Source organism: Mauremys mutica, chromosome 9, assembly GCF_020497125.1.
Source record: "Mauremys mutica isolate MM-2020 ecotype Southern chromosome 9, ASM2049712v1, whole genome shotgun sequence".
Classification (NCBI taxonomy): Eukaryota; Metazoa; Chordata; order Testudines; family Geoemydidae; genus Mauremys; species Mauremys mutica.
Window position 1 is genome coordinate 55,605,197 of NC_059080.1, and position 22,577 is coordinate 55,627,773.

The window sequence follows — 22,577 nt, forward strand, 5'->3', positions numbered from 1 at the left end:
AAACTTCCTAGTGTCCAGTTTATATCCATTTTTGATTTGCAACTAAATACAGCCATTACATTAAGTCTGCTACTTCTTTTTGCTAGCCAGGAGAATACACTGTTATCTATAAACATATTTAAGCAATTACATAGTTTAATTTACATTTTAATAGTTCTAGAAAATGATGAATTATGTATTTCCTATTTACTAGATGATTAATTTTTAACTCATATTGGTGTCAAGCTGTATTTGGATGGAAATTGGAATTCAATTAAAAATGCACAAAAAGAACATTTAAAAAAATAGTTAAATAAGAGTATCTTAAATGTGCTGGATACACAAGAAAAGAAATAAGTTTATCAAAACATGTTTTTATATTTAAAACTGCTTTAATTAAACAAAAGGAGATATCTGTAGTCTGGGAATGGAACTGATTGCTTCTGTTCATCATATGTATGCGGTATTGTTGTAGCTGTGTTGGTCCCAGGATAAGAACCTAAGAACATAAGAATGGCCCTACTGGGTCAGACCAAGGGTTCATCTAGCCCAGTATCCTGTCTTCCGACAGTGGTCAATGCCAGATGCTTCAGAGGGAATGAACAGAACAGGTAATCATCAAGTGATCCATCCCCTGTCCTCCAGTCCCAGCTTCTGGCAAACAGAGACTAGGGACACCATTCCTGCACATCCTGGCTAATAGCTATTGATGGACCTATCCTCCATGAATTTATCTAGTTCTTTTTTGAACCCTATTATGGTCTTGGCCTTCACAACATCCCCTGGCAAGGAGTTCCACATTGAATGTGCATTGTGTGAAGAAATACTTTCTTTTATTTGTTTTAAATCTCCTGCCTATTAATTTCATTTGGGGACCCCTAGTTCTATGAGCAGCAATAAACAACACTTCCTTATCTGCTTTCTCTACACCAGTCATGATTTTATAGACCTCAATCATATCTCCCCTTAGCCGTCTCTTTTCAAAGCTGAAAAGTCCCAGTCTTATTAATCTCGCCTCATACGGAAGCCATTCCATACCTCTAATAATATTTGTTGCCCTTTTCTGAACCTTTTCCAATTCCAATATATTTTTTTGAGATGGGGCGACCACATCTACACACAGTATTCAACATGTGGGCGTACCATGGATTTATATAGAGGCAACATATTTTCTGTCCTATTATCTATCCCTTTCTTAATTATTCCCAGCATTCTGTTTGCTTTTTTGACTGCCGCTGCACATTGAGTGGATGTTTTCAGAGAACTATCTACAATGACTCCAAGATCTCTTTCTTGAGTGGTAACAGCTAATTTAGACCCCATTATTTTATATGTATAGTTGGGATTATGCTTTCCAAAGTTCATAACTTTACATTTATCAACATTAAACTTTATCTGCCATTTTGTTGCCCAGTCACACAGTTTTGAGAGATCCTTTTGTAGCTCTTCCCAGTCTGCCTGGGTTTTTAGTATCTTTAGTAATTTTGTATCATCTGCAAATTTTGCCACTTCACTGTTTACCCCTTTTTCCAGATCATTTATGAACATATTAAATAGGACTGGTCGGGGGACACCACTACTTACCTCTCTCCATTCTGAAAACAGACCATTTATACCTACCCTTTGTTTCCTATCTTTCAAGCAGTTACCAATCCATGAGAGCACCGTCCTCTTATCCCGTGGCAGCTTACTTTGCATAAGAGCCTTTGGTGAGGGACCTTGTCAAAGGCTTTCTGAAAATCTAAGTACTCTATATCCACTGGATCCCCTTGGTCCTTATGCTTGTTGACACCCTCAAGAATTCCAGTAGATTCATGAGACATGATTTCCCTTTACTAAAACCATGTCGACTCTTCCTCAACAAATTATGTTCATCTACATGTCTGACAATATTGTTCTTTATTATAGTTTCAACCAGCTTGCCTGCTTCAACCAGCTTGAAGTCAGGCTTACAGGCCTGTAATTGCTGGGATCACCTCTGGAGCCCTTTTTAAAAATTGGTGTCACATTAGCTATCCTCCAGTCATCTGGTACAGAAGCTGATTTAAATGATGGGTTACAGACTACAGTTAGTAGTTCTGCAATTTCACATTTGAGTTCCTTCAGAACTCTTGGGTGAATACCATTTGGTCCTGGTGACTTATTGCTGTTTAATTTATCCATTTGTTCCAAAACCTCCTCTAATGATACCTCAATCTGGGACAGTTCCTCAGATCTGTCACCTAAAAAGAATGGCTCAGATTTGGGAATCTCCCTCACCTCCTCAGCCATGAAGACTGATGCAAAGAATTCATTTAGTTTCTCCGCAATGGAGAAACTAAATGATATTAGAGAGACAAGGTAGGTGAGGAAATATCTTTTATTAGACCAGCTTCTGTTGCTGAGAGAGACAATCTTTCGAGCTTACACTGGTCTCTCTCATCAACAGAAGTGGGTCCAATAAAAGATATCTCACCCACCGTGTCTCTCATGTCCTTCAAGATTTTGTAACTAGTAGATCTTATCCTCTCTCACACCTAGTTTTTATTTACAATGTGGAAGAGGAAAACAAACTTTTCTTCTTGTTCAACATCCAATTAGAATGAACTAATCATTGAACTAAATTGGACTAGTTGAATAAACTAAAATGGAGAAAATACTCCGTGCCCCAGCAGAAAAGATTACTTCTGTCAAAAGCTAATTTAGCACTCATTGGAATGATATCTTCAGAGAAGCAGAATTAAAGGCAAGTAATTTTCTCTCCTCCAAAGATATCTATTCTGAAAGAACTTAGTCCTGGAGAGGAAGAGGAAGACAATTGAAATACAGAAGAACCTCAGAGTTACGAACACCTTGGGAATGGAGGGTGTTCGTAACTCTGAAATGTTTGTAACTCTGAACAAAACATTATGGTTGTTCTTTCAAAAGTTTACAACTGAACATTGACTTAATACAGCTTTGAAACTTTACTATGCAGAAGAAAAATTATGTTTTCCCTTTTTCTTTTTTTTTTTTTAGTAGTTTACATTTAACACAGTACTGTAACCGAGCCCAGAGCGGGCGGGTCCACGGGAGGCCTTCCTGGGGGAACTCATGGGCTTAGGCCACTCAGGGGAAGGGCTGGGCCCTGCCGAGGGGCCCCCAGGAAATGGCACCTGAGGATGAGGTCCCGAACCCACATGAAGATGTGGAGGAAACTGAGGCAGAGAAGACCCCGCTGGATGAGGGGATAACTTTCGAACCTGTCTCTCAGGTACAGGAGGAGCAGGGGTTGCTGCTGTGTGATTGGTGTGATGATCTGTGGGTGGAGGCAGAATTAGAGGGGCTGCCACTACCTCCGCAATGTACCTTCTGTGGGAGGGGGATAGAGCGAACGCTGGTGGAGGGGGCTGGGGCTCAACCGGTTCTGGGGGAAACCTTCCCCGCAGAAACCCCACCCCAAGTAAAAGTAAAAAGCGAAAGGGCCGAAAGGCAGGTGGTCCGAGGGCGGCCGGACCGTATGCCTCTTAAGGGGGGAGGGGTGTAACAGGGTGCTGGCTAGGAGAAACAAGCCAGGCCCCTGTTAGCCCTGCTCCAGAGGAAGAAGGGTATTAGTTGGGCTGGCTGAGGGGCCACGTCCTAATTACCAGAGTGGATCCACCTGCAGGCCTGGGTAGCCAGCCTGCCCTATAAAGCTGGCTAAGAGACAGGAAGCAGGGGGAGACAGGAAAGGGAGGAGTGTGGGCTCTAGATCCCGGCTGGCTGGGAAGTTAGTAGTAATGGAAACCAGATGCTTAACACAATTAATATTAACAAGGGGGAGGAATGCAAGACAAAAATAGGGAAAAAACACAGGTTAAAGAATATTTAAGTAAATTAGATGAATTTAAGTCAGCAAGACCTGACAAGGTTCACCCTATGGTACTAAAAGGGCTACCTGAAAGCAATCTCAGAACCATTAGCTATTATCTTTGAAAACTTCTGCAGGATGGGTGAGTGTAGCAGTGACTGCTCCTGGCCCCTCCACAGAACGCAGTCAGAGACCAACTGAAGTGCAGCACCCGTGTCCTTTTATTGTTTGTGTCCGTTCCCACCACCTATTATTTACAGGTATTTACAGAGACCAACACTCTGGGAGACTACTAACTTCCCAGCCAGCAGGGATCTAAAGCCCACACTCCTCTGCTTTAGAACAGACCTGTTCCTCATCTGCGCAAGACATCCTCTCCAGCAGCAGGGAGGAATCCACCAGGCGCTGTTACCTGTTAGGTTTACTCCCTGTGGGGCACTTGGCATTGGCCATTATCGGTAGACAGGATACTGGGCTGGATGGACCTTTGGTTTGATCCAGTATGGCTGTTCTTATGTTCTAAGCTAAATGAACCTAAAGTTACGGAGACAGATATGAGTCAAGGAAGCCAGCAAAGTATCAGAAACCTGGAAAAATCTCTGACTGGATGGGCTTAGGCGTTTGGTCACAAGCTGAGGTGGTTCAAAAGTTTTGGATTTTTTTAAGCAGAATTTTTTTTATTGTTTCTTTAAACAATCAAACACAGCAAGCAGCAAATATTTGGCCACACACTTCTGAAACCCCAAACCATATTCAGGTTTTGGCAGACTAATTTCAGCTCTTCAATTAAAAAAATCACAACAAATTTTGAAGGAAAGCAGACATTGTCTGTGATTTTTTTTTCTGCTTTTTAAAACCCCCTAGTTTTCGATCCAGAAAAAGTTTTGACAGAAAATATTTGTCCGACCCTTTTAATGAGCTTTAGTGCCTTTTGGCACTAGCTGATACTGAGAACCAGTGAAACCTTGTAAAGAAGTTTTCTTAAAACTGTGTTTGTGCCAAGATGCAGAAGGTTTATTTTTCCCAGGGCCGCCCATGGGGGGGGGGGGGGGGGAGCAAGTGGGACAATTTGTGTGGGGTCCTGCAGGGGCCCCCACAAGAATTGCAATTTTTTTTATGGAAGGGGCCCCCGAAATTGCTTTGCCCCAGGCCCCCTGAATCCTCTGGGCAACCCTGAGCTGAGGTGTGGATTGATCCAGTCTAATGAACTTTTCACAGCCTTGAGTGACTTAGCTAGGTCAATGTAGGTTTTAGGTGCACACCAGGCCTCAGGTGTGTGTAGCAGGAGGGATGGGCGGGGGGAGAAGTGAGAAGCCAGAGAGGTAGCAGTTGCCAAGGCCACACAACCAGGGCAAGGCGAGCGGGCCAGCCACCCAGAGTACAAAGCTGTGAGGGCAGAAAAATGGGGTAGTGAGAGGGTCACCCCCCGTCTCCCGATTTCTGCCTTCTATTTAGCACAGAGGTTTTTAAACTGTGGGGCATGGAGAGAGGTTAGAGAAATTGTAAAGGAAGAAGTGACAAGATTTGGGGGTGAAAATGATAGCAGTATCTGAAGGATGGAACTATAACTAGTTAAATCCAGATCCCAATATTGTTAGAGAATTGTGACTAAAGGATTGACTTTTGTGATTTGTATTTCTTCCTAATGAAGCTTTGTGTCTGTTATGAAACCATTTACCTTTTATTGGGAGTTAAGTAGCATTCCTTTGACTGTGAGAAGAATAATTGCATCTGTTGGAACTTGGTTCTGGACACTTGCTAAACCAGTGTTGTCAGCAGGTATGCTAATCAGTACAGGATTGGCCTGAAACTGGTAGAGGCCCTGGAGGTTTTTCGCCTTCCTCTGCAGCGTGGGGCATGAGTCACTTGCTGGAGGATTTTCTGCAGCTTGAGATCTTCAAACCACAATTTGAGGACTTCAGTAACTCAGACATAGGTTAGGGGTTTGTTACAGGAGTGGGTGGGTGAGATTCTGTGGCCTGCATTGTGCAGGAGGTCAGACTAGATGATCATAATGGTCCCTTCTGACCTTAAAGTCTATGAGTCTATGAGTTTCATTTGCCTCGATGGATCTAGGCCCATCCCCAATTCCAACAGCCCCCTGGCTCCGGCAGCATGCCCCTCTTTTGGGGGTATCCCCTTTCTTCCTTCTTGGTAGTGAGCCCCAGTCCCTGCCCACCACCACTGGATACAGTAACCGCTCCAGGACCCCCACCCGCTTCCACTTGAAGCGGCCCTTCACTTCCAGGGGTACCTGGGCCACCTGGCAGTCCCGTTTTGTATGTCCCAGTTTGCCACATTGCCAGCAGGTAAACCTGGATGGTCGGTCGGGTGTCCCTCTGGGCTCACCTCTCTTTCCTGGGGCCGCCTTGGGTAGTCTCCTCCCCGGCTCCCTATCCCTCCGGGGCCGGTCCTCCCTCCGGGGTCCCTCGGCCTCTATATACTCTTCAGTTAACCTGGCCGCGGCCTCTACAGTCTCCAGCTGGTGCCGCTTCACCCAGATCCGTATTGTCTCGGGGGGGCTTTGTAACAACTGTTCCATGACCACACTGTCCATAATCTCCGCCGTGGTCCATATCTCGGGCCATAACCACCAGGTCACCCAGTCCATTAACCTCTGGGTAAAGGTGCGGGGCTGCATGGCCGCTGTCCAGCGAGTAGCCCGCAGCTTCTGCTGATAGTGTTCAGCTGATAGGCCCACCCGGTCTAGAATAGCAGCCCATACTGTCCCATAATCCTGGGCACGTTCTTCACTCAGCGCCATATAGGCTGCTTGAGTCTCTTCCACCAGGTACGACGCGAGCTGAAGGGCCCACGTTGTCCTTTCCCACCTGGCGCCCGTGGCTACCCGCTCAAATGTCTCCAAGAATGCATCCGGGTCATCTGCCAGGCTCATTTTGCATAGTCCCCAGCCTGGAGCCCGGGTGCCCTCACTCGCCGCAGGACTCACCACCCGCTGTACAAGCTGTGCTTGGGTGTTGGTCTGTTCCCTGATAAAGTCCTGCAGGCTCCACTCTTGTTCTGCCTGCCAGGTCAGGAAGGGCTGCTTCTCGGTCTGCTGGAACAACTGGACTTTGACCAGGGCCTACTGCATCTTCTCCTGCTGCTTCACCAGCCATTTTATGGTCTCTTCCATCTCCAGGGCCACCAACCACAGTCCCTGGTGTCAGGATCCCAGACAAGCTCCCACATATAGCGGTGCCTGCTCCTGGCCCCTCCATAGAACGCAGTCAGAGACCAACTGAAGTGCAGCACCCGTGTCCTTTTATTGTGTGTGTCCGTTCCCACCACCTATTATTTACAGGTATTTATAGAGACCAACACTCTGGGAGACTACTAACTTCCCAGCCAGCCGGGATCTAGAGCCCACACTCCTCCCTTTCCTGTCTCCCCCTGCTTCCTGTCTCTTAGCCAGCTTTACAGGGCAGGCTGGCTACCCAGGCCTGCAGGTGGATCCACTCTGGTAATAAGGGTGTGGCCCCTCAGCCAGCCCAGCTAATAGCCCTGTTCCAGAGGAAGAAGGGTAAGAGGGGCCTGGCTTGTTTCTCCTAGCCAGCACCCTGTTACAGTGAGGTCCCTGCGGTCTGGAAAAGGGGAAACAGTACCTATCTTTAAAAAGGGGAACAAACAGGACCTGAAGAATTATAGACTAGTCAACCTAACTTCGATACCTGGAAAGATACCAAAACAAATTATTAAACAATCAACTTGTAAGCACCTAAGGGATTATAGGGTTGATAGGTAATAGCCAACCTAGCAGTTAGCAGGTGTGCAAAGACAGAGTGACCTTCCTCAGGAATGTGCTAATTACCGCCAGATGGATTTTCAGAGAGTTGATTGCAAGACTTGATGCCTTCGGGGATAGAACACAGTCCAGAAAGAGGATGATCCCTGCTGAGTCAGGTCAAACTCCATCTTGTTGGGTCAAGGAGGCAAAGCGCTTCCACTTGTTCCAGTAACAGCGCCTGGTGGATTCCTCCCTGCTGCTGGAGAGGATGTCTTGCGTAGATGAGGAACAGGTCTGTTCTAAAGCAGATGCCCATTCAAAACCCTGCTCTCAGGTGGAACAGCGCCTGTGGATTGGGATGTCTGATCTTCCTGTTGCACTGTATCAGCAGATTGGGGAAGGTGGGGATAGGAATTGGTGGACAGATTTACATTAAAAGGAGATTGGGAAACCAGAACTGTCTGGACCAGCTGGGGGCGATCAGAATGACCATTGCTCCATCTTGTTGATCTTGTGCAGCACCTGAGGAACAGTAAAGGAGGCTTTCATCTGACCAGGACAATAGGGGATCATTGCCCTGAGAAAGGTGGCAGATTCCTCCCTTGAAGCAGTACATGGTGCATTTGATGTTTATATGCGAGGCAAAGAGGTCTCTGATCGGAATCCACATTGGGTGAAGATGTCACTACCAAACCATGAAGTTTCCACTCGTGGTCGATCATAAAATGTCTGCTGAGCGAGTCCGCAAGCACAAAAGGGTCTGATGAGTGATGCACCAATTCCAGAGATTGACTGTTTCTGTGTATAGAGCAGTCGATCTTGTGGCCCCCCCTCCCACCCCACTGTTTGTTACTGTAGAGAACAGTGTCCATATTGCCTGACATATGTCGATGATGATCGTCTTTTCCGGGGAGGAGAGGAAGGGAATCCCTATGCATATGTGATGTGGATCTGTCTGAAGGGATGAGAGCAGGGACTCTCAGCATGAGGTCTATGGCGTGATGTTTGGGCGAGTAAACTGTCTGGAGTCACATCTGGAGGTAACAAAGATGGAGTCGAGTGAAGGTGGTCATGTATGTATGCAAAACCATGTGGCCAAGAAGGGATAGGCAAGTCCTGGCCAGTACATTAGGATTGTTGATGATGCAATTTATGCTCTCTCTCATTTCCTGGAACCTGTCCCTCGGTAGGTAAGCCTGCATTGTGACTGAATTGATGGTGTTTAGCATATTTGACATATGAATACCTTACAACGCTAGCTACAACAGTGCTATCCAATGCCTCTCATCACTTTCAGGTGACATTATAAATAAGAAGCAGGCAGCATTATCTCCCATAAATGTAAACAAATTTGCTTATCTTAGCAATTGGCTGAACAAGAAGTAGGACTGAGTGGACTTGTAGGCTCTAAAGTTTTACATTGTTTTGTTTTTTAATGCAGTTATGTAAAATAAAAATTCTACATTTGAAAATTGCACTTTCACAGTAAAGAGATTGCACTACAGTACTTGTATAAGGTGAATTGAAAAATACTTTCTTTTCTTTATCTTTTTTACAGTGCAAATATTTGTAATCAAAAATATAAAGTGAGCACTGTACATTTTGTATTCTGTGTTGCAACTGAAATAAATATATTTGAAAATGTAGAAAACATCCAAAAATATTTAAATAAATAGTATTCTATTATTGCTTAACAGTGAAATTAAAACTGCGATTCATCACTTTTTTATCTCATGATTAATCGCAATTGTTAATTTAATCGTTTAACAGCCCTAGTTTTTTAATCAAAATATCTTGCTGTACCAAAACTGTACAGAAAACCCATCATACTGAAGGAACAAGAAACCTATCCGGTGATGATTTTCTACAATGTTTGGAATGTGCCTGCAATAAAAATTAAAACGTGCGACATGAACTGAGAAAATATGTAAGGCCTGGTCTACACTAGAGGGGGAGATCGATCTAAGTTATGCAACTTCAGCTACGTGAATAATGTAGCTGAAGTCGACATACTTAGATCTGATGTTAAACCAAACAGCACTTCCATATGAATGCATCTCAATGCTTCTGGCAAGATTAGAGCAGCAATACTTGTTTGGATGTATAGGAGGCGGTCTCAGTGCATCTGAAAATTCAATTAAGGGCCATGCCTTTCATCACCCCTTTATTCCCAGCTCAAACTTGAAGACTATAAGCACTCTTGCAGAAGCTCAGCCCACAATGACAATGCAATGGATCTCCAAGTGTCTAAACAACACATTTTAGCCACCCATCCTGCAATGTTAGTAGTGCAAGCATTTAAAAAATTTGGACTTAATGCTTTTTAGCCCAAGTCTGGCTCCTGACTGCTTAGATGCAGAGTGTTGCATGTATGCTGCGAGCTTACAATGTGGGTCAACACTGAAAAGTGTCTGTAAAAATGACACTGTAGGGGGTCCATGTTCATTTTCTCTCAAATGCCATATTGAATTCACTAAGTGTACAAACAGGAGGGTTTTTTCCTTTAACTGAAAGCCCTGCTAATTTAGCCTGGCACATGAGACTCAAAATAGATTATTGCTGGTGATGATGCATGAGCCAGAAAAAAAGATTATGCCAGACAAATTCTGCCCTTTCTAACAAGCTAAGGAAGAGACAATGTAGGTTAACTATAAGAAGAAAAGATCTTGACAGTGAGGATCTTCCAAGCTAAATGATGGAAGCTACCTGAAATATTTAAAACTGAATAAAGAACTAAAAATTTAAGGTTAGAAGAAAATGTTGTATTGCCTGCATGATTTATTAGACCTTAGTCAGTCTTTTCCAATTGTAACTATTATGATTCTGTGATACCATGGGTTTTTTCCCCCTCTTAAATGATACTTGAATTAAACCAAACCATCTGTAGTCTCACATCTTCTATATACACAATAGGCCACAAAGCTAGAATTTTCAGTTCATTGGTGTACAAGTGGCATCAGTAGTCAGGATCTCCCGTTGTCAAAAAATTAATGTTCACAGGATCAGGTTATCTAGACTCCTGATGCCTATGAGTGAAATATTAATAGTGTTAGTAGCACCATACCCAAATATTATCATAAACAGATGGCATCACCACACACACATAATACAGGCTGCATTGCATGAACAAAAGTTATATACAAGAGCAAAGAGACATTGCCTAAAACTTACTGTATATAATAGTTCCTCTGGAGTTACTGGGCTGGTAAAAATGGTACGAAGACATCGGAGGCAAGCTTCAATAAACTTCAGTTCTGGTGAGAGCAATCCTGTGAATATACATACAGTTTCATTCTTTTTACTTATTTAAAACACAAGTGTTGTAGAAATAGTTACCAAAGTATACTGCATTAAATGAAAGCCAAGATACCTTGCAATAAGGCTGGGATAATATGGCAGTCTAGTAGAGATTTGACATTGTTTTCTGTACCCATCGCAAGGCTTCCTAGCACTACTGCACATTCAGTTCTCAGTTCCGTGCTGGAGGTTTCTTGCTGAAGTAAATACAGCAACCTGTAAATGGAATTACAGAATAATTTCAGTTAGACAAATACCCTTTACCCAAAAAGCCTAGTTATCCAAATCCCAGTGTGCCCCCCATGTAGCCCTGTTAATCAATCACCTGCTAATAAATTCTCAGTCAACCTACTATCGCCTGCTGGCACTAATCAGTGGCTTAGTATTTGTATAGCAGCTCAGAAAAATGCAGAATTATGTACACAGTGGTTTTAATACAATTTGGGTGTTTTAATAAACTTAAAGTGCAAAATATTAAGCAAATATCAACATTACTCCCTTCATTCCCCATATTTCTATCTTAGTGAGACTGCAGCTCAAAACAGCACTTCTGTTTATCCAAATTACTAGTTATCTAATCTTCTGGATGTCCCCAGGCCATCTGAATAAATAAGAAAGTGTACTGTATTTACAGAGGAATATTCAGCCTGAAGAAAACCATAGCATCACAGCATCAAATTCAAGCGCAGCCTGTCACGTAAAAAGAATACTTTTCCAACTGGAGGGAATGACAGAATCGAAACAAGAGGATAAAACAAACATCCTACAACAGTCATTCAGGTATTTTTACAATAAATATTACTTTTTTTGTTAGAGTAGACTTCCCATTATTACAGAAAGGTACTGTATTCTGAACCTTCTAGAAAGATAACAGCACAATAATGATTGACATCCTAGAAAACTTCCTACTAGATAGTGGTACAATCCAAAATTTGAGAGAGACACTTTTGATAATTGTATTTAGTTTAAATCAGTGTCCTAATGCCCCATCTTTAAATGAACACATACAATCACTGACAAATAGGCAATCTTGACCATGCCTGTAAATAGATTCCCTGTTAAGAGACAATCTATCAATTTGGAATGGAATATTGGGTAAGCCACACCCCATCAGCAATCAAGAAAGCAGGTCAATAGTGAGAAGTTTGGGGCCCAACTGCTCCTCTTATATAAACATAGGAACTGAGCCAAAAACCCAGTGGAGTCCTCCAGAGAACATGCATGTGGGCATGTACACACGCTCACACCCTGTTAACAAGTGAGGACAAAATTGCCTTACTCATTCATAGACAATCCATCTGAAACAGACTAGTGGGAATTAGCAAGTCCAAAACCTAGGAAAAAGGCAAGAGAGCTAGGGAACCTAGATATGAAGGGAGGACAGAAGACTACAAAAGTTTAGCATCAAAGGCATCAATGTTTTTAAAAGAGTCCTTAAAAACACAACAAACGTTGTTCCCTTGCAGACTGACTCAAAAAATGCTTTATTTCTCTTCCCATATAATGGAAATAGATTTTGTACAAAGCTCTTAAACTGAAAGGTGATAAGATTTACCATTCTCCTTAAGTGACTTAACTGCTACCCACATTCACCAGGTGAAAGTTATCTTACAGGGACCAGGCCTTTGTTCTTACTATTGTATAATATTAACAAGGCAGTGGCTTTCCTGAATGGCTTTCTAGACTGAGGTAGGTCTTCCACAAGTTCTTCACAGAGACTCCAGTTCCATAGGCATATCTTGTCACAATCCAGGCAGTAAGTCTGAACTTGCCAGGGCTTTGGGAACCAACTGGACCTTCTTCAAGAAATCTTTCAGGAGTAACTGCCAGGGAAGACAGACTGACTTCTTCAGATTGGAGAAATATCCTGTCAATACAGACTATAAGGGACATGCTGACCCTGTCTTTCCCCATTTTACTGGCCACCTGAGCTGAAAGGGGAAAGAGAAGTGCATATCTGAAGATCCAACCAGGTGAGAAGATTTCTATTTTCCTTAAGTTTTTCTCCTAATGTTTGGACCATAAGAGATGCTACTTTTAGTTGTATTTTGGTGCAAAAAGCACTTCTGCAGAGTTCCATACAGTGTTAAAATACTGTTAAAATACTGCTTCCCAGTATCCAATGTGTGGAAACTCAGCTTGAATGTTGAGTTTCTCCTGAATACAGTACACAAACTATAATGCTTTGATTCTCTAGAAGGTGGTAGATTGAAGAGTTTCCATTCTCAGGTAAAAGGTGTATATGCTACCATGATGATATATAAAAAGGCACAGCAGTAGGGCAGTCATTCTGTATTATGCAGGAGGACATGAAAACATTACTAGGTATCTTATGAAAAAGTCAACTGCCCACTGTTCCAGCAGAATGATGTTCCTTTGCATGCCATAGGTGATTGCTTTCCTTAATTGCAAAAAATAATCCATGCACACCCCTGTAGCTAGTCAGGTGTCTGCTGTGATCCAGATAGATTGGGATCTTGAGTATAGGTTTCCCCTAGGCCAGGTTTCTAGAATCATTCCACCATTTTAGAGACAAATTTGCAGTGGTGGGAGTGATCTAATTGAGCAGAGATACTAGGAGGAGAACCCACACTATAAAAGAAAAGATCTGAGAGGAAAGGCCACTGGATTGCATCTCAGCATGATACTATCAAGCCTCAGAAAAGAAGGGCTTGCTAGATGAAGTATTGGGTCTAAACCAAGCCTTTGTTTCTCTGTAGTCCACGAGCAGGATAACTTTGTCGAGATGGATTGTTGTGATGGAGATAAGCAGCTCTTTTCCCAGATGATCACACATCTATGCTGATGGACCAGAGAGAGAGAGAGACAGACCTTGATCCCCTTTTATCTGCTCTGCAATCAAATGAAGAGACCCACTGCCTGAAGAAATATGCGAATACTCTCTCCTCAGCAGAAGGAAAATCAGCACCTGCTAATATTTTGGAGACATCTCATGGGATTGAAGGAGGAGGTTCACTTACTGAATTTAAGCCTCCCCCACTACAAACCTTAAGTGTCTAGAGTAGCAAGAATGGACTAGGACACGGAGAAATGGTTCTCTGAGGTCTATGGAGCATACATACAGTAGAACCTCAGAGTTACTGACACATTGGGAATGGAGTTTGTCTATAACTCTCAAATATTCGTAACTCTGAACAAAGTGCAATTTGGGCTCCAGATCCAGCAACTGACTCTCGAGGCCGGGTTTCAGTGGTAGCTGAGCTCCCTACTCAGCACTGGTATGAGTTTGCAAGCTTGTCCCCCTCCTTGCGGGCTCTGTGTGTGTGTATAAATAGCATGTCCTCCTTATGGGGGAGGAGGGGTGTTAAAAACAGCACATGCCCCTCCCAGCCAGGGGAGGGGTGAAGAAAATGATGCAGAGCCCAGCGCTCCTCCTGCTCTGTTGACTCTGGCTGCCTTGGGCAGCAGCCCAAGCGTGTTGCTGTAAGTGGATGCCCCATGTGCAGGGGTGGAGACAGGCAGCCCAGATGTGCCGATCTCTAAGACGCAATACAGGCACAGTACAACATTTGCCTTTTTTTCCCCTTTCCTTTTCTTTTCTTTCGTTCTTTTTCACTTGGTGTCTGCTTGACTGGTCAGTCCATAACTCTGGTGTTTGTATCTTTGAGATTCTACTGTAGTCCTTTTCCTAGATCTCTTGGATTAAGATGGCGTGCTCTATTCAGTAACGTGCATCATGAATCATCATGAATCAGATTTAAATTGTTCTGAGGAGTCTAAAAAGGACAATGTTTTTCCTCTCCTTCAATACAACAAAGACCCTTCTTGGAGGATTCTGACTTTTAGCTTAATCTCTTTTTCCTGGTGTGAGGACCAAAGGCAGGAAGAGGGGAAAAGAAATGTGAGGAATGATATCTACAGGCAGGGGTGAAAGTAACTTAAAGGACTTGCCGGTACTCCAGAGTCCTGCGGAGGGGGAGGGGCCTCAACTGGAAGAGGCGTGGCCTCTATCGGAAGAGGTGAGGCTTTAAATCCCAGGGCTTTAAAATCAGGATTTAAAGGCCTCGGGGATTCAGCTGAAGCTAGGCCCTTTAAATCACCCCCAGAGCTCCCAGCTGTAGAGGAGCCCTGGGGTTTGGGCAAGGGTGAAAGTAATTTACATTTCTTACCCATATGGTCCAATCGCAAGCAACCCACCTCTCCTACGTACTTCATGGATCTCTCCCATTGCATGACATAGATAGAGAAAATAAAGCTACTATTACTACTACCAGTACTGTCTGTAATAAAACTTTACTATTGGAATAAGCCTGAAAAAGTGAAAACTCACTGTCACATTTTTCTCCGTGTCTTCCCTCCTCCTCCAGCCAGGCTGCAGACACTAGGCTCCGTGCTTTCTCCCTGCCTGGCGCTGAGCAGCAGCTGCAGGGGCTTCCCTCTAGCTTGGAGCAGGGAGACTGGCTGAGGGAGGAAGAAGCCTGCCTCCTGCATAAGAACAGTTTAAACTCAGCTTTTCCCTGCTCAGTTCAGTAACATTTCAAAGAGGATCTGCAAGCAGTTTGGACATCACAACTATGCTCCTCTGCTGGGGAGGGAATGGGATAGATTTGAACTTGGAAATGGTTCCTGATTTTTATTGTGTTTTTTGTGTATAGGAGATCTCCTCATCCCCGGGCCTGGCCATGGTCACACACACACTTTCCCCTCCCCCCCACAACAACTGGGAGTGAAATTAACAGAAAAAGATGCCAGAAACGTCTTCTTCCCTGCTGAACTGCACAGGGAACAGCTGAGTTTAAACTGTTCTTATGCAGGCAGCAGCAGCAGGCATCTCAGCCAGCATCCCTACTGCAAGCTAGACCCTAGAGGAGAACCTCTGCTGGGGGCAGGGGGAGGAATGCAGAGCCTTGTCTGCAGCCTGGCTGGAGGAGGGGGAGGGAGGAGACGAGAAACCAATGTGACAGTGAGTTTGTCCCCTTCCACCTGCTTTTATTAGCTCTGGATTTAAGCTGTGCAGCCAAATGCTTGTATTTGTTGTGTATATTAGTATTGGAGAGAGATCCCCTCATCCCTGGGGGCAGACAAGGACTGCCCCTGCCATGGTCAAACACACCCTCCCCACTCCCCCCAGCTACTGTGAGTAAAATTAACAAGAATGCCAGAAACCACTCCTAACCCCCAGGGTTGAACCACTCAGGGAACAGCTGAGTTTAAAATATTCTTATGCAGGGGGCAGGCTGCTTCTCCCCTTAACCAGTCTCCTTTTCTTACCGGTCCTCCGTACCGGCCCGTACCCGCTTACTTACACCTCTGTCTACAGGTGAGGACTTGAGCCTTACGAGATCACACACTGACCAGGCCTAGCTTCCTCTTCACAAGTCCTTTACTGTGCTACATCAGACTGTGGAGGCTCGGAGGGTAAATAGCAAGTATTTTAGCCACTAGCAATGGGCTTCCCTAAACCCAACCCCACAGACCAGTGTTCAGATTTCCTTAATCCTGCTTCAGACAGAGGGCAGCCCAGGCCTCATCTCCAGCCTACAGCAGTGCAACACTGTCACCCTTTACGAGGAGTCAGTATAGACCCATGGTCCAATGCTTGTCCAAGGCAGGGGGAAGCCCAATCCCTTGCAGTCAGGGGAGTAGGCACTATTACAAAGAACTAGGTCTGACTACAAACAGGTCTGACTACCAAAAGCAGGCCGCCAGACAACTCTCCAATACCAAATTTTACAGGCTACTTCCCTCAGATCCCACTGAGGAATACACTAAGAAACTGCACCATCTACTCAGGACACTCCCTACACTAACACCGGAACAAATCAACATACCCTTAGAACCCCGACCAGGGTTATTCTATCTACTACTCAAGATCCACAAACCCGGAAATCCTGGATGCCCCATCATCTCTGGCATTGGAACTCTCACTGAAGGACTGTCTGGATATGTGGACTCTCTACTCAGACCCTATGTTACCAGCACTCCCAGCTATCTCCGTGACACCACTGATTTCCTGAGGAAACTACAATGCATTGGTGACCTTCCAGAAAACACCATCTTAGCCACCATGGATGTAGAGGCTCTCTACACAAACATCCCACACACTGATGGAATACAAGCTGTCAGGAACAGTATCCCTGATGATGCCACAGCACAACTGGTTGCTGAGCTCTGTGCCTTTATCCTCACACACAACTATTTCAAATTTAATGACAATATATATCTCCAGATCAGTGGCACCGCTATGGGCACCCGCATGGCCCCACAATATGCCAATATTTTTATGGCCGACCTGGAACAACGCTTCCTCAGCTCCCGTCCACTCACGCCCCTTCTCTACCTACGCTACATTGATGACAGTTTCATCATCTGGACCCATGGGAAGGAGACTCTGGAAAAATTCCACCATGATTTCAACAGCTTCCACCCCTCCATCAACCTCAGCCTGGACCTATCTACACGGGAGGTCCACTTCCTAGACACCACGGTGCAAATAAGTGGTGGTCACATTAACACCACTCTATACCGAAAACCTACCGACCGCTATGCCTACCTTCATGCCTCCAGCTTCCATCCCGGGCACACCACAAGATCCATTGTCTACAGCCAAGCACTGAGGTACAACCGTATCTGCTCTAACCCCGCAGACAGAGACCAACACCTAGAAAATCTCCACCAAGCATTCTCAAGACTACAGTACCCACACGAGGAAATAAGGAAACAGATCAACAGAGCCAGACGTGTACCCAGAAGCCTCCTACTGCAAGACAAACCCAAGAAAGAAACCAACAGGACTCCACTGGCCATCACATACAGTCCCCAGCTCAAACCCCTCCAACGCATCATCAGGGATCCACAACCCATCCTGGACAATGATCCCACACTTTCACAGGCCTTGGGTGGCAGGTCAGTCCTCGCCCACAGACAACCTGCCAACCTGAAGCATATTCTCACCAACAACTGCACACCGCACCATAGTAACTCTAGCTCAGGAACCAACCCATGCAACAAACCTCGATCCCAACTCTGCCCACATATCTACACCAGCAACACCATCACAGGACCTAACCAGATCAGCCACATCATCACCGGTTCATTCACCTGCACATCCACCAATGTAATATACGCCATCATATGCCAGCAATGCCCCTCTGCTATGTACATCGGCCAAACTGGACAGTCTCTAAGGAAAAGGATAAATGGACACAAATCAGACGTTAGGAATGGCAATATACAAAAACCTGTAGGAGAACACTTCAACCTCCCTGGCCACACAATAGCAGATTTTAAGGTGGCCATCCTACAGCAAAAAAACTTTAGGACCAGACTTCAAAGAGAAACTGCTGAGCTCCAGTTCATCTGCAAATTTAACACCATCAGCTCAGGACTAAACAAAGACTGTGAATGGCTTGCCAATTACAGAACCAGTTTCTCCTCCCTTGGTTTTCATACCTCAGCTGCTGGAACAGGGCCTCATCCTCCCTGATTGATCTAACCTCGTTATCTCCAGCTTGCTTCTTGCTTGCTTATATATACACACCTGCCCCTGGACATTTCCACTGCTTGCATCCGAAGAAGTGGGTATTCACCCACGAAAGCTCATGCTGCAAAACGTCTGTTAGTCTATAAGGTGCCACAGGATTCTTTGCTGCTTCTACAGAACCAGACTAACACGGCTACCCCTCTGATAAAGAACTAGCTGCATTTCCTGCTATGAGTCAACTCCTCAGCTAACAAGTTTGGATTCAGAGTCTACTAGGTGAGGAGTGTGGGAGGAGAGAGTACAGTGGAAAAGACTAGCTGTCAAGGTTGCTCAAACAGGCTGAGAGTACTGCCTGTTCCTTCAGAGACAGCACACTGGGCTTGTGACACACCTCACAGTTTATATAAGGGGAGCAGTGAGATCCCAAAATTTCTAACCAATGAGCTGCCTCCACGAGTGCCTGTGGGGCACCTAACCCTTTAATTTGTTCCAGTGTACAAGAATGCAGAAACACATTCTCATCTTCACTGCACTACTGCAGAGAACTTCATGCAGAAGCCAGTGGAGTTATACTTGATTTATACCAACGTAAATTGAGATCAGGTAAGAGTCAACAGGTTTTGGAAGGAGGTTCTCAAAAGAGAACTTTTAGACCTTTCAGATTATTAATATACTCTAATAAATGCCTTAATACACATTTATATATGCATGTGGTCTCTATAGGGCACAGTTAGCAGTCTTTGAGTGCCTTATCTGTGTGTTTGCATACCTCAGTGTGTTTGGATTTTTAAGTTAAGGTTAAACTCTAAATTCTTGGGTTTGTAATGCTTATTTTGGGAATAATTACACCATTCCTTAATAATTTTACTGCTAGATCTCAAATACATACTCTCAATCTTAACTACAGCTTAACATTTTTTTTATTTATTTATTTTTGTCTTGAGAGACCGGGTGGGTGGACCAACTTGTTGGTGATAGAGACAAGCTTTCGAGCTTACACAGAGCTCTTCTTCAGGTCTGGGAAAGGAACTCCCAGCATCACAGCAAAATACAAGGTGGAACAGATTGTTTAACATAAATAGTACACACATGTTGTAAGGAACTATACAAAGTAAAGTGGCCCATTAACAGCTCTGCAGTCATAAGACAAAAAAAGGGAGGGGGGGGTTAGTGGTTTACAGATTGTTGTAGTAAGCCATAAATACAGTGTCTCTGGTTCAGTCCACGATTTTTGGTGTCTAGCAAAGTAATGAATTTAGACTCCGATGCTCATCTTTTCAAAGTGTTATGCAGGTTTCCTTTGAGGATGAGGAATGATAGGTCAGATATAGAGTGATCACTTTGTGAAACGTGTTCATGCATAGGTGATGGTGTTTTTATCTTTTATCATTTGCCTATGAGAGTTCATTCACGAGATTGTCTGCTTTCACCACATAGTTATTGGTGTATTTAGTGCACTGGATGAGGTATACTACATGTAATAAGCCTGTGTAGGATCCACTGCTCTTAAAAGTTGTGTTGTGGGAGGTGTTGATTATTCTATCACTGAAGATAGGTCTGCAGATTTTGCATCTGTTCTGGCAGGGTCTGGTGCCACTTTGAGTGGTGCATCCTGGTCTGTGGGGAGCTTGTTTCTGATGATGAGTTTAGAGAGGTTGAGGGGGGTTGTTTGAAGGTCAGAACAAGAGGTGTTCAGGAAAGATTTTTTTCACGATGGGGTCCCCATTGAGTTTGGGTTGTAGTTGTTTGAGGATACCCTGTATAGGAACCGCCTGGGCTGGTAAGTGACAACTAGGGGTGTGCAGTCAGCATGGGTTTTATTTCTGTATTGAAGGAGGTTCTCCTGAGGTATTTGGGTTGCCTGTTCCATGATGTGATCTCCTTCTCTGGGGGAGTGTCCTTGTTTGGTGAAGGCGGTTTTAATTGTGTTATGGCGTATATCCTGGACTTTTCCTCAGAGCATATTCTGTCGTGTGTGTGCCTGGATGTAGATAACAGATTTCATGGTGTGTTTTGGGTGGTTACTAAAATCTTGACGGTAGAGGTCCATGGGTTTCTTGTATATGATTGTCTGTAGGGTTACATTGATGAAGCTGCTTTTGGTGTCCAGGAAGTTGATGCTCATGTGGGAGTGTTCCAGAAAGAGTTTAATGGACAGGTGGTGGTTGTTGAAGTTGTGGTAGAAATCTATGAGGGAGTTTAAGCCATATATCCAGAGGATGAAAATATCATTGATATATCTCAGGCATTTCATTTATTTTGTGGTGCATTTGTCCAGAAATTATTATTCTTCAAGGTGGCCCAAGAAGAAGTTGGCATATTGGTAAGCCACCTTAGTAACCATGGCTGGTCCCATGTTTGGAACAAGTGTTTGTCATTGGATGTAAAACTGTTATGGGTGAGGATGAAGTGGATGAGTTTGGCTATGTGTTTGGGGTGGATATCTGAGGGTTGTCCACTGTCTTGTAAATATATTTGAGGCAGGCAGCTATGTAGTCATTGTGGTATATAGGGTAGTGACATCCATGATGGTGAAGATGATGTTCAGAAGGAGGTTGTTAATATTGTGGAGTTTGTGGAGGAAGTCAGTTGTGTCCTGGAGGAAGTGGCGAGTGGTTCAGTAAGAATGCTGTGGCCAAATATGATGAGTCTCTCCTGATGAAGCTTGGTCCACTTTGTATGAATAATTAAATACACATTACACCCAAACACTGAAATGCAAACAATACAGACACTATATACCAGGAGTAGGCAACCTATGGCATGTGTGCCAAAGACAGCACGTGAGCTGATTTTCAGTGGCACTCACACTGCCCGGGGCCTGGCCACTGGTCCGGGGGGACTCTGCATTTTAATTTAATTTTAAATGAAACTTCTTAAACATTTAAAAAACCTTATTTACTTTACATACAACAATAGTTTAGTTATATATTATAGACGTATAGAAAGAGACCTTCTAAAAACATTAAAATGTACGACTGGCACACAAAACCTTAAATTAGAGTGAAGAAATGAAGACTCGGCACACCACTTCTGAAAGGTTGCTAAACCCTGATATATAGCCTCCCTTCACAGCCAGTGTAGGGGTGGCCTGCTGTATTAGTTTAGCCTGGAGGTAAAGATGATGTGCATCACCATGGCTAGTCTTGCATCTAAGAAAAAAGGGGGTAATCTGCTGGCTGGACAAAGACAGAAAACAACATTCTTACCTAGGACCAGTGAAGTCAACAAAAGAACCCCAAGATGACCTTCCACCTTTGTCTATAAGGAGTCAGTGCTCCAAACAGAGAGTGACATTGTAGTTCCTCATAGTTCCTCAAACTTCTTCCCTCTTCCTACCAGCATCACCTCTGTAATACCTAGCCAGAGTGTGAGCGAAATGTTTTCACTCAGGTTCCAGGGTCCCCTCAAACACTGCCTTTGTTTGATGAGAAAGGTTGTTGTCAGCCTGTCAATGGCAGAGCTTCCCATAGCATCTCAAGATCCATGACACTTCCAGGACATTGTAGAAGTATAATTGTCACAAATGTTGGTAAGATGGCAAATGTTAGATGTAATGAGTGGGCCAACTGACTTGCCCCTCCACTTGTGGAAGTTGTCTACACAAAGTGGTATTATTTACTGGCAATTAGATTGTACCTTTCTTTAACAAGTATTTCACAGACTAAGTTGAGGGAATTATTGCACAATGTTACCAGGGCTGTAACAGGTTGGCATTCTTGCTACTCTTTCTCACAGCCTCATCCCCTTTTCCATATTGTGTCTGAAATATTGAAACAACCAAGAGAAAAGAAATATCTTGTCAAGGAAGGCCTGCAAGTTGGCATCTTGTCTGATGCACAAGAAAAAGAAACCACTTGACAGGGTAATCTATTTAATGGCTGGCATGTATTTTTAATGCTTGGTTCTGCAGCCTTCTTAACTTGAGAAGAGAAATGAACATTTTGATAACAGTTGCCCCCAGGTCAAATGTGAATTGAATACATAACTCAATGCCTAGTGGCTTTGGAACACTAATCACGGAAAACAATTCTTCAGAATAAGACAAAGATTCTTTTTTTTTTAATGTCGTCACACACAGAACTGATATCTGTTGGCATGTCAGCTTATTCGGTTTCCACAATTTGCCTTCTGGAGTACTTTGAAATTGATTGCAACCACACTTTTGTTGGGGTCCTCAGAAAGAATTGAGACATCAGATTTTAGTTTATGCATTTTACAAGAACTAGAAATATTACAGAAGGGGTATGGTTTGAGAGAGACACACACAGAAAGAGTTTGTATTTGAGAGTCAACATACCTACCTCTATTTATTATTTCTC

General features: G+C 43.9%; 1 protein-coding gene across 6 annotated transcripts in view; it reads right to left on the minus strand.

The window, feature by feature from the left end:
* Nucleotides 1-22,577, minus strand: part of ARMC8 (armadillo repeat containing 8) — a 227,790-nt gene that overhangs the window by 134,020 nt on the left and 71,193 nt on the right. For all 6 annotated transcript variants that reach the window (XM_045029371.1, XM_045029370.1, XM_045029367.1 and 3 more), the window contains 2 exons: nt 10,885-11,027; nt 10,686-10,783 (listed from right to left, as the gene is read on the minus strand). In XM_045029371.1, the coding sequence (XP_044885306.1) occupies nt 10,686-10,783; nt 10,885-11,027 (241 nt within the window). The remainder of the gene's footprint in view (nt 1-10,685; nt 10,784-10,884; nt 11,028-22,577) is intronic.